General features: G+C 40.1%; 1 protein-coding gene across 2 annotated transcripts in view; it reads left to right on the top strand.

Moving 5' to 3' along the window:
- The first annotated feature begins 3,751 nt into the window (after positions 1-3,751).
- Positions 3,752-15,814, top strand: part of LOC125466034 (protein jagged-2-like) — a 44,101-nt gene continuing 32,038 nt past the window's right edge. For both annotated transcript variants that reach the window (XM_059638506.1, XM_059638505.1), the window contains exons 1-3: positions 3,752-3,798; positions 4,054-4,419; positions 10,863-10,970. In XM_059638506.1, coding sequence (XP_059494489.1) covers positions 3,762-3,798; positions 4,054-4,419; positions 10,863-10,970 — 511 coding nt within the window. In that variant the 5' untranslated portion in view covers positions 3,752-3,761. The remainder of the gene's footprint in view (positions 3,799-4,053; positions 4,420-10,862; positions 10,971-15,814) is intronic.

Genomic DNA, 15,814 nt, shown 5'->3' with positions numbered 1-15,814 from the left:
GATATCTTCAAACCACAGAGAGGTCAGTGAATGCAGAAGAATGAATCATGCAACAGATAAAAGACCTACTTGGATGGAATTGTTCCAGTACAATTCAATCCAAAGGATTTCCAGTCTCTGGGGAGTTTTAAGACAAAATCAACGTTTAGTTATGCTACAGCCAAAAGAAAACTAATTATTTCACTATTTTCTCTGTTCCATCATAAAGTCCCAAAATTTAAATAAGTTTCCATTAACACTTCAGGAGGTGCATTCAGGTTTAAACCCACAGTTTGGGAAAGACTGACCTAGTTAATTTTTAAATCCCTTTGTGAAAGTAGACAAACACAAAAACACCATTTGTTTGAAATCCAAATTCAAAAACCATTGACATGTATCACACGGCTTTCATTACAATGGTACATTAGTAAGTTGTGAAGAAAACAGTCTGTAAAGGGAAAACGGTAGGTTCACTGAGTTGGCAAAATATTTGTCAGATGGAGTATAATGTAAGAAAATATGAACTTGTCCACTTTGTCAAGAAGCCTAGAGAGCAATAAATTATTTAAGTGAAGCGAGTTTGCAGATATCCTCAGTTCAGAAGGATCTGGGTGTCCTGGTATGTGAATCACAAAATGTTAGTCTGCAAGAACAGCAAATGATTAGGAAGGCAAGTGGGATGTTATTATTTATTACAAGGGAAATTGAAGATAAAATTAAGGAAGTCTTACAATGATTGCATAGTGTGTAGATAAGGCCACATAGTGTTACAGAGTAATGCATCAGGAAACAGAACTTTCGGTGCAACTCGTGCATGCCTACCCAAATCTGGAATACCGTGAATAGTTATGGTCTCCCTATTTAAGAAAGGATATGAATGTATTAGAAGCTGTTTAGAGAATGTTCGCCGATGCCTGGGGTGAAATAGTTGCATTTTGATGAAAGGGTGGGCAGGATAGGCTTTTGTTCATCAGATCTTAAAAGAATGAGAAGTGATCTTATTTGTGAGATCATTAAGGGTGCATAGTTCAGAAACTATGCTTAAATTAGAAGAAGATCAAGTGATCAACAAATTAGGGTCATGAGGGAATTTGGTGCACAAATGAAAGAGGTGCTTTAAGTGAGGTTTATTGTAATTTGTAAAGTGTGGTACATATTAGTCAGATTTATCTAAACTGGAAGGGTTTATCAGTAGTTGTAAGATTTATTAGGTTAAGGCCAATTAAAATAAACCTAATGGAAGTAAACTAGACCAAAATAAATTTAATGTAAGTGGAGTAAAGTTAAGACATTCCAGGGCAGCCGCCATTCATATAGAATGAATGTCTTGTGGTACTTGGGAAATCATGCGTGCTATCTATGATCTAGACAGCTACATGTGGTGGAATTGTCACCATGTTCAGAAAATTGATCCCTAGGATTTGAAGCTTCTGTGGCAATGGAGTCACTGCAATGTATCAGTAAGTCTAAGAATTGCGTGGGTATTCCATTCATAGAGGTGGGCACAGCACATGCCTGAAACCTGGAGGTAGAAAGAGAATGGGCACCACAAGAGAGTCTAAGCAAAGCAGAGACGCAGTGCAGGAGTCCCTTGAAGGCAAGACATCAGTGAATGGTTGCAGGACAGCCAGAAGTCATATTCCATGATAGTACCAATGACTCGTGTAGGAAGGAAAATGTGGTCCTGAAAGCAGATTTCAGGGAACTAGGAAAGTGATTGAAACTCAGGATATCCAAAGCAGGAAAGTCCAGATTATATCCTGTTCCACATGCTAGTGAGCTTTGAGAAAGGAGGATTGAATGATTGAATCATGCCTGGAAAACCAGGAGAGGAGTGAGTACATTAGATTTCAGAGGCATTGGGACCAGTTTTGGGTGAGATGGAATTTCTGCAATACAGGCAGGCTGTGTCTTAGCAGGACTAGCATTAACAGGGGAGATTCATTGATGTTGTTTAGGAAGGGTTAAACTTGATTGCCAGGAGATGTGAGCCTTAGAGGGCGCTCACATTAGAAGGAAGCAAATTAAGAATAGTAAGTAGAAAAGTAGGAGGCAACAATAGAAGACAGAGGAAGTAGGGGCAAGTTTGAAATAGGATTCAATCAAAAAATAATAACACAAAAGCAGACTTATAAGTTTTCTATTTGAATGCACATAATGTTCGCAAAGAGGGTGACGATTTGAATACCCAGACTGAGATATGATTTAATTATCATTACAAAGAGCATTGCTATAGGATAACCAAAATTGTGAACTGAACACCAAAAGATATTCAGCATTTAAAAGGATAGTCAAAAAGGAAAAGGAGATGGGATAGCTCTCCTAATAAGGAACAAGATCAATACATTAGTAAGAGAGGAGCTTAGATTGAAGGAACAAGAGGTAGAATTAGACAATACAGTGTGGAGCTGGAGGAACATATCAGGCCAGGCAGCATCAGAGGAGCTGCCTAGCCTGCTGTGTCCCTGGCTTGCTGTGTTCCTCCTGTTCCACACCGTATTGTCTCTGACTGCAGCATCTGCAGTTCTTGCTATCTTCAAGATGTAGAATTAGTTTTGGCGGATCTAAGAGCAACGGTGTTAATGGCCACCAAACTCTAGTAGTAATGTTAGCACAGTATAAATTAAGAAATTAAAGACGCATTTCATTTTGGTTATACAGCAATAATGTGTGACTTCAATTTATATAGCTGCTTGTTAACCAAATCAGCAGTAATGTGATGCAGGATGAATTCTTGGAGCAAGTAGGAGATGTGTTTGTAGATCCATATGTTGAAAAACCAACCAGGGATCAGGCTACATAGGATTTAATATTGTACAATGAAAAAGGTAATTCATAGCCTTGCTACAAATAAATCTTTGAGAAATAGTGAACATAGTATCACCAACCTGTGAAAACCCAGATATTCAACTTGCTCAACATAGAAATTGTTGAATTTCTGGAAACAAAGGCATCAAAGGAATATAGGGGTAGTGTGGAAAAACAGCTTTGGAGAAGATAATCAGCCATGATCTAGTTGATTGGTGTAGTCATGTTGACTGGTTGAATGGCCTATCCATGTCCCTTATTGAAACGTATGGCAGGGTGGATGCTGAAAGGATGTTATCATTTGTGGGACAGACAAGAACTAAAAGATACAATTTATAATTAAGGACCTCCCATTTAAGAAACAGAAGAAGAAGATTTTTATTTCTCTCGTGAGGGTCATGAGTCTATAACCATGAGTTGATTACCTGACATTAGAGGCAGGCTCATTGAATACTGTTACATCAGAAGTAAATAAATTCTTATCTAACAATGGAGCCATGGTTATTGGAATGGGAATGCAGAGCTGAAGCCACAATCAAATCAACTATTACCCAATTGAATAGCAAAGCAGGATGAAGGGGCTGAATGGCCTACTCCTGCTCCTATTTCATATGTTTCATTTGTAAATCTTCCTGATAGCTAGTCCAGTTCTTCAATCTATTTTTCGGAATTTGTTTCCTCAAGTAATTAAGGAAACCACATTGGATGTGGACTGTACCAAGATCTACAAAGAAAGGGGAAGAACGATATCAAAATATTTCTAGGTTGGTTTTTTAATTTTGTTATATCACAGCTATAATCTAATTGACAATTGTCCAAGTTTTAGTGTCAGTTTATTTGATTTACAATCGGTGATGCATTCAATAATTAACTTTTCTCATAATCAAGGATTATTGGGTTATTCCATTTTAAACACAAGCTGTTTATGTAAAAGAAGATTTTCTTCTGTTTTTGTTCGGTTCAATTCTGTCAGCATGTGGATCAATATTTTCACAATCCTTTTCACATCTGGTACAATGATTTATTGCATGCCATGTTTTTATTTTTGTCACTAAGTGATTGCAGTGATGTTAATGCCTTTTTCAAGCTAATTTGTGTATTAGAACCAAATTTACAAACCTAGATTTATTAGTTAAATAAAAGAACACAACTGGCTCAGTCTCTGTGGTTACATTGTCTCAAAGAATTAAAGCCTATTCATTGGGCATCTTAGTTATAAATATGTTTTATCTACGGTATTTAACAAAGCCTTTTTCATGTTTTCAGGTTATCCATTCTTGTCTGAAAGTGTAGTCTATAGGTTACAGAGGGCTGCAAGATCATTTGAAACTTCACGGGCATATTGCACTTGGCTATTTGATGGACTATCTGAAATCTACAATGAGAATCTGCAGCGTTATTTATCATCAGTTGCGAGAGGCAAAGAAGTCTGGATTGGTGTGTCAAAATGTAATTCAAACTGGTGCTACAGTGGCACAGGGAAAATGGTCTCATATACCAACTGGGCAAAGGGAGAACCTAACAACTACTACTCCTTCATATTTGGAGAAGAGAACTGTGTTTTGATGCGCAGTAGCAGCAAATGGAACGATGAAAATTGCTCTGCGGAATACTATTTTATGTGCCAAGAATGTAAGTACCACTCCCTCATTTCTCTATCACAAAAAAGTATTTTGTAGCTACAAGATATCTATGAAGTTGTGTCATTATAACTGTTTATTTAGATGTTATTTTGTAACATTGTTAAAATATACTAATTATCTATAAATTGAGTGTCACTTGTTGCTGTGTACAAAAGCAATTCAATTTCTTATAGGAAGAAGTTTGTCTTCCCTTCAATTGCTTTAAAAGTTATCAGTATTTGGAGGGAACGGCCCAGGTGAAAAAGACTTAAAATCGTTGAAATCAGAGTTTGTGTATGGGGTTTGTAATAGCAGAGCATCAAGGCAATTGACAAGGAATGAAGAATCATTCTGAGCAGGAGGAGAAAAAAATAATAATGGTAGGAGAACAAACATAACAATTGAAGAAATAGCTTCTAAAAAACTTTGGCAACAGTAGATTACTAAGTAAGCAGTTTAGTGATTTGTGATGCATGAGAGGTGAATGCTGATTGGTGCATACAGTATAAAAGTCTTTATTTTGGTATGTCTTTCGAATTGTCTTGATGAGTACAAAACACCAAGTTTCAATCAATTTTGTCATTTCTCAACAAAGACTAATACACCGTACTCAACTGCTCACAATGTGGTTTCCTCTACATGGGAGAAATTAAACGCAGACAGGAGGAGCACTTTCTGTTCACAATTGCAACCCAAAACTTTCAGTAGCCAATTGTTTTAATTCTTTACATCAATCCAACTAGAACAGGTCACCGGGCTGCCCTCAGCTTGATAAAGTTTTCCAATGGAAATCAATTTAAACTTAAGGAGCATTGTGTTTCAACTGAGCACTTTACAGACTTCAGGACATCAGTGCCATTACCGACAAAAACTTCTCTTCCCATCCCCCTCTCTGATGAAGGGTCTAGGCCCGAAACGTCAGCTTTTGTGCTCCTGAGATGCTGTTTGGCCTGCTGTGTTCATCCAGCTTCACACTTTGTTATTTGTAAAGTATCTTGAGTGTAATGAAACACACCAAGACACTTTCCAGGAGCATTATTAAACTAAAACAAACCCACATAAGATGATGTTAGGTCAGATGATCAACAGCTTGGTCAAAATGGAAGATTTTTGTTTTAATGAGGATCTATCTCAAAGGAGGCAAATTAAGTCTAGAGGCAGAGAGCTGCAGGGAGGGAATTCCAGAACTTAAAATCTGCACAAGGAAAATGGGGCAGCTGCATTGGATGAGTTGACACATAGGCAACAGCGTTTCAAATTATCTTGAATATGGGAGATGAATCAGAAAAGCTTTAGAATAGCCAAGTCTGGAAATATCAAAGGTGCGAATGAGGGTTCAGCAGCAGAAAAGCTGAGGCAGATGAAGTGAGGTTCTTCTAGAACTGTATAAAATGTCAGTTAGGCCACAAGTATAGTATTATGTGTTGTTCTGAAATCCACCTCATAGGAAGGATGTGATTGCACTGGAGAGAGTGCAGAGAAGAGTTACCAGGATGTTGCCTGGGCTGGAGAGTTTTATTTTTGAAGAGAGATTGGGCAGAGTATGGTTATTTTCCATGGAACAGAGGAGACTGAGAGGGGACATGATTGCAATATATAAAATTATGAGGGGACCAGACAGGGTAGATAGGAAGAAACCTTTCCCCTTGATGGAGGCATCAATGACCAGGGGGCATATATTTAAGGTAATGAACAGGAGGATTAAAGCGGATGTGAGAAAAACCTTTTTTCACCTATATGGCGATGGGAATCTGAAACTCACTGCCTGTAAGGATGGCAGAGGCAGAAACCCTCATAACATTTAAGTATTTAGACGAAACCTTGTGACGCCAAGGCAAAGAAGGCTATGGGCCAAGTGCTAGAAATGTGATTGCAATATTAGCTGGGTGTTTTTGACCAGTGCAGACTAGATGGGCTGAACGGCTTTTTCCTCTATGACTCGAAGTTAAGTAATATTATGAAGGTTGTAAGGAAATGAGATGGAATCTGTGGCAGGGACTGAAAAAAAAGTGTTCAGCCCTCTGAAAGAGACCATATACTTTTTTTAATTGAACTGTAAGCTGAAATAAAAGTTAGATTGTTCTACAGAGTCATAGAGTCATACAGCATTGAAATAGACTGTTTGGTCCAACCAATCCATGCCAAACATAATCCCAAACTAAACTAGTCCCGTCTGCCTGCTCCTGGCCCATATCCTTCCATACCTTTCTAATTGAAGCACCTATCCAAATGTCTTTTAAACATTGTAAATTATACCCACATCAACCACTTCCTCAGGATGTTAACTCCACACATGAACAACCCTCTGTCTCAAAAATTTGCATCTCATGTCTTTTTTAAATCTTTCTCCTCACGCCTTAAAAATGCGCCCCTTAGTCTTGAAATCCCTCATCTAGAGGAAAAACTAACTACATTAATTCTAACTATACCTCATTATTAGAAGAGAGACCAGGAAAGTTCTGTAGTTTGAAAAAAAATTCAGGTGGAAATTTCTACAGTGCAAGGCAACACTTTTTCTTCGATGTACTGAGGTTGCTACTTTGTAGCCTGAGTGGCATCAGGAGTTACTGAGGTAAGGAAGTTCTGCTTGATAACAACCCTGAGATTGATTTAGTTGCAGCTTGCTTTCGATCTGCAAAGCAGCCAGAGATCTTCAGAACTGAAATGTGAAAATCTCTCTCTCTCTCCCCTTTTCTCTCTCCCCACTGGTCCCCACCCCCACCCCACCACCCCACTTCTCTTGGTTTGAATGAAAAGATAGGAAATCAATTAAACTTAAAGTGAAGAATTCTAATAAAAGGAAAGACCTAGGTCCATCAGCTCCATTATCAAATTGAAGAATGACCATCACTTTACAGACAACACTATGCTACTGGGAGTTGGTTAACTCAGTTGGCTGGACGGCTGCTTTGTGACATCAGCAGTACTGGTTCAATTTCTGCATTGGCTGATGCTATCTCCTGACATTCCTGCCTTCTCAGCCTAACTCTGTTGCCAATTGGTGACCCTCATGTTAAACTCACTCCCAGTTATATCTCTCTGTAATGACAGAACAGTCCTCTGGGACTACGGTGACTTCATCTTAACTCTGCAAAAATGATTGGAACCTGGGCTTTTGATATTCAGAATGTTTCTCCTGTCTATATTTTTCCACCCATAACATTTGTGTCAAACCCTCTGTCTCTTGTCTGTTTTGTTTGAAAATGAGTGTATCTGTTTTTGGAGTTTTAAAGGGGTACAGCTTATGTCGCACGGCAGTTGTTCAGGAATCCCAACTTATCTCCACTATTGTCAAAGATAAGTGTGTGTAAAATAAATAGTTTTTATGTTAATGACAAGGCTCCTCATATACAAACACTCACTCCTTCTATCACTGACACTCAGCTACAACAATGTGTACCGTTTACAAGATGCACTGCAGAAATTCTCGAAAGTTCTTTAAACGGCACATCCCAAACCCATGACCATATAGGATGACGAGTGCAGTTTATACATTGGAACACCATGCCCTACGAGATTGCCCCTGAGCCATGTACCCTCCTAACTTCAAAATATATCACCATTCGCTCAGTGCAGTTGGATCAAGGCTCTGGAACTTCTTCCCGACAGCATTGTGGATCTACCGACAGCAAATAGACAACAGCAGCTCAAGATGGCACTTCAACACCACCTTCTCAACAGCAGCTAGGGATGAGCAATGAATGTGACATCCCATTAATACAGAAATAAATCAGTGACTGGCACTAATGCTCAAGCCCCATGAACATATAAGAAAAACGAATTACTTCCATGAATGCTGCTGTACTCCACTCTGAGTGAACATAACTCCAGACACTATTTTTCCATTGACTACCACCACTCCTCAGTTAGGTGTCTTACCTTGATGCTCACCTGCACCCTTCTGCCAGACTTCACCACTATGCCATGTGATCTATCAGCACACCTTTCATCCTTATAGCCGTTTGTTGGTGTTTACCTCCCTGATTCCCTCAGCCCAAACATCATATCCTCTATTCCTCCAATAGACCTCCTCGGAAATCCTCGCTTTGAAGTGGATACTTCACATTTTGTTGCGGTCATAAGCTAGAAAATCCACCAAGGCAAATATTCCCTGAAATCTTCATTAAAAAGCTAAAGCCTTATTCCCAGCCAAGGTGGAACAGTCACTGTGTGCAAACACAAATATTGGCTACATCCTTCAATACTTTGAACAGTGGACAAGAAAATATGATACTCTATATTTGCAGAGAAAAGACCTCGACGATAGACATATCTGTTAGATTTTTCTGAATGCTCAGAGCATTCGAAACAAGGTGGATGAGTTGACGGTGCAAATCATGGCAATTGGGTATGATTCAGTGGCCATTACAGAGACATGGTTACAGGATGGTCATGACTGGGAGCTAAATGTCCAGGGGTATCAAACTGTTCGGAAAGACAGACCGGAAGGTAAGGAAGGTGGTGTTGCTCTGATTTTTAAGGATGGTATCAGGGCGGTAGTTAGAGATGGTATAGGTTCTACTGAACAAAACGTTGAATTCGTTTGGGTGGAAATTAGGAATAGCAGGGAGAAGAAGTCACTGATAGGAGTGGTCTATAGGCCACCAAATAATGACATTGTGTTGGGCCGGGCAATAAACATAGAAATAGCTAATGCATGTAAAAATGGTACAGCAATTATCATGAGGGATTTTAATCTACGTAGAACATAGAACATTGCAGCACAGTACAGGCCCTTCAGCCCTCGATGTTGTGCCGACCTGTAATACCGATCTCAAGCCCATATAACTTACACTATTCCATGTACGTACATATGCTTGTCCAATGACGACTTAAATGTACTTAAAGTTGGCGAATCTACTACCGTTGCAGGCAAAGTGTTCCATTCCCTTTCTACTCTCTGAGTAAAGAAACCACCTCTGACATCTGTCCTATGTCTTTCACCCCTCAATTTAAAACTATGCCCCCTCGTGCTCGCCGTCACCATCCTAGGAAAAAGGCTCTCCCTATCCACTCTATCTAACCCTCTGATTATTTTATATGTTTCAATTAAGTCAACTCTCAACCTTCTTTTCTCTAACGAAAACAGCCTCAAGTCCCTCAGCCTTTCCTCGTAAGACCTTCCCTCCATACCAGGCAACATCCTAGTAAATCTCCTCTGCACCCTTTCCAAAGCTTCCACATCCTTCTTATAATGCGGTGACCAGAACTATAAGCAATACTCCAAGTGCGGCCGCACCAGAGTTTTGTACAGCTGCAGCATAACCTCTTGGTTCCGGAACTCGATCCCTCTATTAATAAAAACTAAAACACTGTATGCCTTCTTAACAGCCCTGTCAACCTGGGTGGCAACTTTCAAGGATCTGTGTACATGGACACCGAGATCTCTCTGCTCATCTACACTACCAAGAATCTTACCATTAGCCCTGTACTTTGCCTTCCAGTTACTCCTACCAAAGTGCATCACCTCACACTTGTCCGCATTAAACTCCATCTGCCACCTCTCAGCCTAGCTCTGCAGCTTATCTATGTCTATCTGCAACCTACAGCATCCTTCGTCACTATCCACAACTCCACTGACCTTAGTGTCGTCTGCAAATTTACTAACCCATCCTTCTACGCCCTCATCCAGGTCATTTATAAAAATGACAAACAGCAGTGGGCCCAACACCGACCCTTGCGGTACACCACTAGTAACTGGTCTCCAGGATGAACATTTCCCATCAACTACCACCCTCTGTCTTCTTTCAGCAAACCAATTTCCGATCCAAACTGCTATATCTTCCACAATCCCATTCCTCCACATTTTGTACAATGATACATTTTGCACATATCGATTGGTCAAACCAGGTCGGTCATGGCAGCCTTGAGGAAAGAATCATGGAATGTATCCGCGATAATTTCCTTGAACAATATGTAATGGAACCTATGAGGGAGCAAGCTATCCTCGATCTAGTCCTGTGTAATGAGACAGGAATAATTAATGATCTCACAGTTAGGGACCCTCTTGGAAGGAGCCATCACGGTATGGTCGAATTTAAAATACAGATGGAGAGTGAGAAGGTTAAATCCAGTACCTTTGTTCTGTGCTTAAACAAAGGAGGCTATGAAGGAATGAGGGAGGAAACCAGAGGACCTAGGGGAAAGCCACGCAGACACGGAGAGAACATGCAAATTCCACACAGCTAGTTGCCCAAGGGTGGAATCAAACCCAGGTCCCTGGCGCTGTGAGGCAGTGGCGCTAACCACTAAGCCACCGTGCCAGCCCTCCCATGACCTTGGTACCATTTAATTTCAGGTCTCTGTTTACTGGTAATCATGCAGCATTATTGCTTAATGAATGCACTCTCAACAGCTAATCAGATTTTATAGAGTAAATAATTAAGCTGAAAATGATTCATGAGTGAGCATATCACATTTGAGTGCATAACACACATGCTAATTTCTTTACAGTGCATTGCAAAGCAACAACCTGCAACAGAAGAGGTACATGTGTTGAACTGGCTGGTGGTTTTAGATGTTATTGTGACCACAGTTTCTACGGAAGCAATTGTGAAAATGGTAAGAGCTGGAGAAAACAACTGGCAGTAAGTATGTATCCAAATTGCTAATCTCAGAACACTGCCACCCCTGAGCACACTGACTCACGTTGGAGTGGCTTCCCAGTATATTGTCCAAATGGTCGTTCTCCATGACCAACTATTGACATTGACAATCTATTGGACTGTGGGCAGCTTCAGAGTTGATCCTAATCCTGTCCTCACTGACATCTGCGTACACACATTCTCTAGTACAACTTGAAACCCTGGCTGAACTTTCCTTTCTCAAATAAAGTCTCTGACTGTGATGCTGCCATTGATTTTTGTTTACATTATATTAATAGTAATGAACAATATTTGCCTGTTACGTGAGGAAGTACAAATAACTCCATTTGGATTCAGGGACTATCGAACTATTGCACCAGGACTGACGTTAAAACAATGGTCAGCTGCAGTTTTCCGGTTCGCTGGCTAACTAAGCACAGCCCATGAATGAAAGCAGGGATGGGTAATAAATGCTGTCTTAGCCATGAATGCCTATACCCCATGAATAAATAAAATTGATGTTTTTGGCCTCCATATTTCAGTATCACACTGGACAGAACCTTTACTCATGAAGGCAGTGCATTTCACTTAGGTAAATCTAGATCACAAATCCAAAATGATTTGTCATTTGCAACCAATGCACCTGCTGAAGTTGATTTTGTTAGTCTTTGTTCATTTGATCAGATTTCTGGCTCCATAGAATAGGTTTCCAAATCCCCTTCCCAACCAGAACTAGTCACCAGAAAAATAACATAAAATCCCAGATTTTTGTTCATATATCATTCAACTTTTGCATTCCCTCATTTTTTAGGTTGCCATACACTAATAAACATTCTCTGAGATATAGCAACAGAGTCCAGCACTGTCATTCAAAAGTTGTAATAATTCCACGCATGTCATAGAGTCACAGAGATATATAGCGTGGAAACAGACCGTTCAATCCGTGTAAAATTGGAAAGAACTGCAGATGCTGTGAATCAGGAACAAAAACAAAGTTTCTGGAGAAGCCCAACAGGTCTGGCAGCATCTGTGGAGGAGGAAACAGAGTTAACAGTTCTGACGATAGGTTACCAGACCCAAAACATTAACTCTTTTTTTTCCCTTCACAGATACTGCCAGATCAGCTGAGCTTTTCCAGTAACTTTGTTTTTGTTCCTTCGGTCCATGTGTTTTTCTTAAGGCTGCAAATTAAGAAAAGATAGTAAAAATTCATAAAACACTGAAAATTTGTCACTAGAGCTACAAGGCTGTAGAGATGTACATGTATAATTAGGACAGTTAAATAATAAAAACTAGAAATTTGGTATTTACCATGTCCAATACTTTGCTTTTCTATTTGCTTACTATTTATTCAGAATACTTTTTCCGATCTCCTCACACACTGTAGAATTCTGGACGGCTAACAGTTGTTATCGTGTCTAAGAATGACAGGAGTTGGGTCATATTTCATTTGAATAGTATTGAATAAAATTGTGTTTTTTAAATTAAATGTAGGGAGTGTAGTGACTACTTACACTGGATGAGTAGGGGGATGGTGTCGACTGAGGGAAAATGGGGAGTGTGAAGACATCAGAATCAGAGCAAAGGGATAACTAAACAGTAGGAAGTTTCCTTTTTACAGCAAATCATAACTTCGAGAAGAGAGTATTAGAGCACGTAGTGTGTAAGGATTTTTTCAATGACTTCAAGTAGGAGGGGATTGAAGTTCTGAGAGCGGAAAATATCTTGAGAGGTAGGAAGTAAGTAGAGCCCATGGTGATTATTATTCTGATGAAAGGGGCCACTGGATTTGAAATGTTAACTCTGCTTTTCTATCTACAGACACTGCCAGACCTGCTGAGTTTCTCTAGCAGTCTTTGGTTTTGTTTCAGATTTACAGCATCCACAGATATAGAGCCATAGAAATCTACAGCATGGAACATAGAACATAGAACAATACAGCGCAGAACAGGCCCTTCAGCCCTCGATGTTGCGCCGACCTCTGAACTAATCTAAGCCCCTCCCCCTACACTATCCCATCATTACCATATGCAGACCCTTTGGGCCAATTTGCCCATGCTGACCAGATGCTCTAAATTAATCTAGTCCCATTTGCCAGCATTTGGCCCATATGCCTCTAAACCCTTCCTATTCATGGTCCCATCCAGATGCCTTTGAAATGTTGTAGCTGTACCAGCCTCCACCACCTCCTTTGGCATTTCATTCCATGCACGCACCACCCTCTGTGTGAAAATATTGCCCCTTATGTCCCTTTTAAATCTTTTCCCTCTCACCTGAAACCTCTAGTTTTTTTTGGTTTATGTTTTAGTGATCTGAAGAATTTCTCAGAATACTTTTTAATACTCCTGAAATGACTTTGGGTTTTAGCTTCCCAGAGAAGGTTGGATTTTGTGCAGATGTTGATGTTATATACCCTGCATCATATCAGGATAGGACAAGTTGTCATTTACTTGTCCTGATGGATATATTGGCAACTTGATAACTTGGTAATTGATTCTGGCATAATAAAATGTGAGGCTGGATGAACACAGCAGGCCAAGCAGCATCTCAGGAGCAGCTCTTGTGCTCCTGAGATGCTGCTTGGCCTGCTGTGTTCATCCAGCCTCACATTTTATTATCTTGGAATTCTCCAGCATCTGCAGTTCCCATTATCTCTCATCACTTGATTCTGGCAATAATTTTAATTTATATCATGATTGCTGAAAACTACTGGAGCATGGAGTTCTATTATATTTCATTCTCACCAATCACTGATTTAGAAATAAAACAGAAAAAGGTGGAGAAAACTCAGCATCTGCGGAGAGAGAAACAGAGTTAACATTTCAACACGATTCTTCTGAATTCAAGCGCTTCTGCTTTTATTTCGGATTTCCTGCATCCACACTATTTTGTTTATATACTAGTGAATTAGACAGTACAAAATTGAATATCTAGTGATTGCTGCACAGTGCTGTATATTCAACTGGTACTTTACTGCTCAGAATTAGAATTAATTTACATTGTGGCATTGGAATTGACTGCGTGTCTTTATCACCTAATGGTCTTTAAATTTTTTTTAATTCATTCATGGGATGAGGGCACAGCTGCCTAAGCCAGCATTGTTGCCCTTCCTTAAATGTCCTTGAAAATGTGATGGTGAACAACCTTTCTTTGAGATAGTGAAGATTAATGTACAAAGACTTGACTAATGGAATTCTTTCATGTACAGGGAGAACTATTGCCGGTATTTTGTTGCTGAAAGATGACAAATAGATTTGGGTGAACTGTAATGCAGCTAAAGGCTATAGTAAAAGTCTTGTCATTGAACACAAAGCAGTAAACAATCTGTAACACATAATATACATATGTAGGATTTATTTTGTAGAATTACACAGTGGATTAAAACACAGAAGTCGGTCCTTTATGTCTGTGCTAGCTCTTTACAAGAGCAATTCAACTATTCCAACATTCTGATATAATTTATTGCCTCTAGTACTTAACTTTTATCATTGTCATGCATTCAACTTTGGTTTATCTTTCAAACTGAAGATCTTGCCGTGCAGTGACACTGCTCATGTACCTGAATCGAAAACTCCAAGTTCAAGTCCCAATCCAGGATTTGATGGCCGAGGAAGTTGCAGTCATAATGCAGTCAAACAGGTTGAGTATCACCTTATATCTCATCGCAGCATACACCCATGGTGGATGGTCAAAGAGTAAGAAATTGGAGTCTCCATCTTAGAACCAAGCTCAGTGGGAGCAGGCAGCATAGTGGCAATATCACTGGGTTTCTAATAGAGAGACCTAACATAATCCTCTGGGGACATGGGGTCAAATGCCACCTCGACAGATGGGCTTTTACAACTATCAACAACAGTTTCATAGTCACCATCGCGGAGACTGGCTTTCAATTCCAAATGTCACTTATTTGATTTTAAATTCCACCAGTTGCCAAATCCAGTGATACCACCCTGTTCCCACTGCACTTGGATCTACAGTAGAGACTCCAATTTCTTACACTCTGACCATCTACGATTGGCATAAGCTGGAACGAGTTACAAGTTGATACTCAACATAAGGCATTTGATAAGGTTCCCCATGGAAGGCTCATTCAGAAGGTCAGGAGGAATGGGATACAGGGGAACTTAGCTGCTTGGATACAGAATTGGCTGGCCAACAGAAGACAGCGAGTGGTAGTAGAAGGAAAATATTCTGCCTGGAATTCAGTGGTGAGTGGGGTTCCACAGGGCTCTGTCCTTGGGCCTCTACTGTTTGTAATTTTTATTAATGACTTGGACGAGGGAATTGAAGGATGGGTCAGCAAGTTTGCAGACGACACAAAGGTCGGAGGTGTCGTTGACAGTGTAGAGGGCTGTTGTAGGCTGCAGCGGGACATTGACAGGATGCAGAGATGGGCTGAGAGGTGGCAGATGGAGTTCAACCTGGATAAATGCGAGGTGATGCATTTTGGAAGGTCGAATTTGAAAACTGAGTACAGGATTAAGGATAGGATTCTTGGCAGCGTGGAGGAACAGAGGGATCTTGGTGTGCAGATACATAGATCCCTTAAAATGGCCACCCAAGTGGACAGGGTTGTTAAGAAAGCATATGGTGTTTTGGCTTTCATTAACAGGGGGATTGAGTTTAAGAGTCGTGAGATCTTGTTGCAGCTCTATAAAACTTTGGTTAGACCGCACTTGGAATACTGCGTCCAGTTCTGGGCGCCCTATTATAGGAAAGATGTGGATGCTTTGGAGAGGGTTCAGAGGAGGTTTACCAGGATGCTGCCTGGACTGGAGGGCTTATCTTATGAAGAGAGGTTGACTGAGCTCGGTCTCTTTT

The sequence above is a fragment of the Stegostoma tigrinum genome, chromosome 30, assembly GCF_030684315.1.
Source record: "Stegostoma tigrinum isolate sSteTig4 chromosome 30, sSteTig4.hap1, whole genome shotgun sequence".
Lineage (NCBI taxonomy): Eukaryota > Metazoa > Chordata > Chondrichthyes > Orectolobiformes > Stegostomatidae > Stegostoma > Stegostoma tigrinum.
Note: the sequence above shows the minus strand (reverse complement) of the source record. Positions and strands in the feature narration are given on the sequence as shown.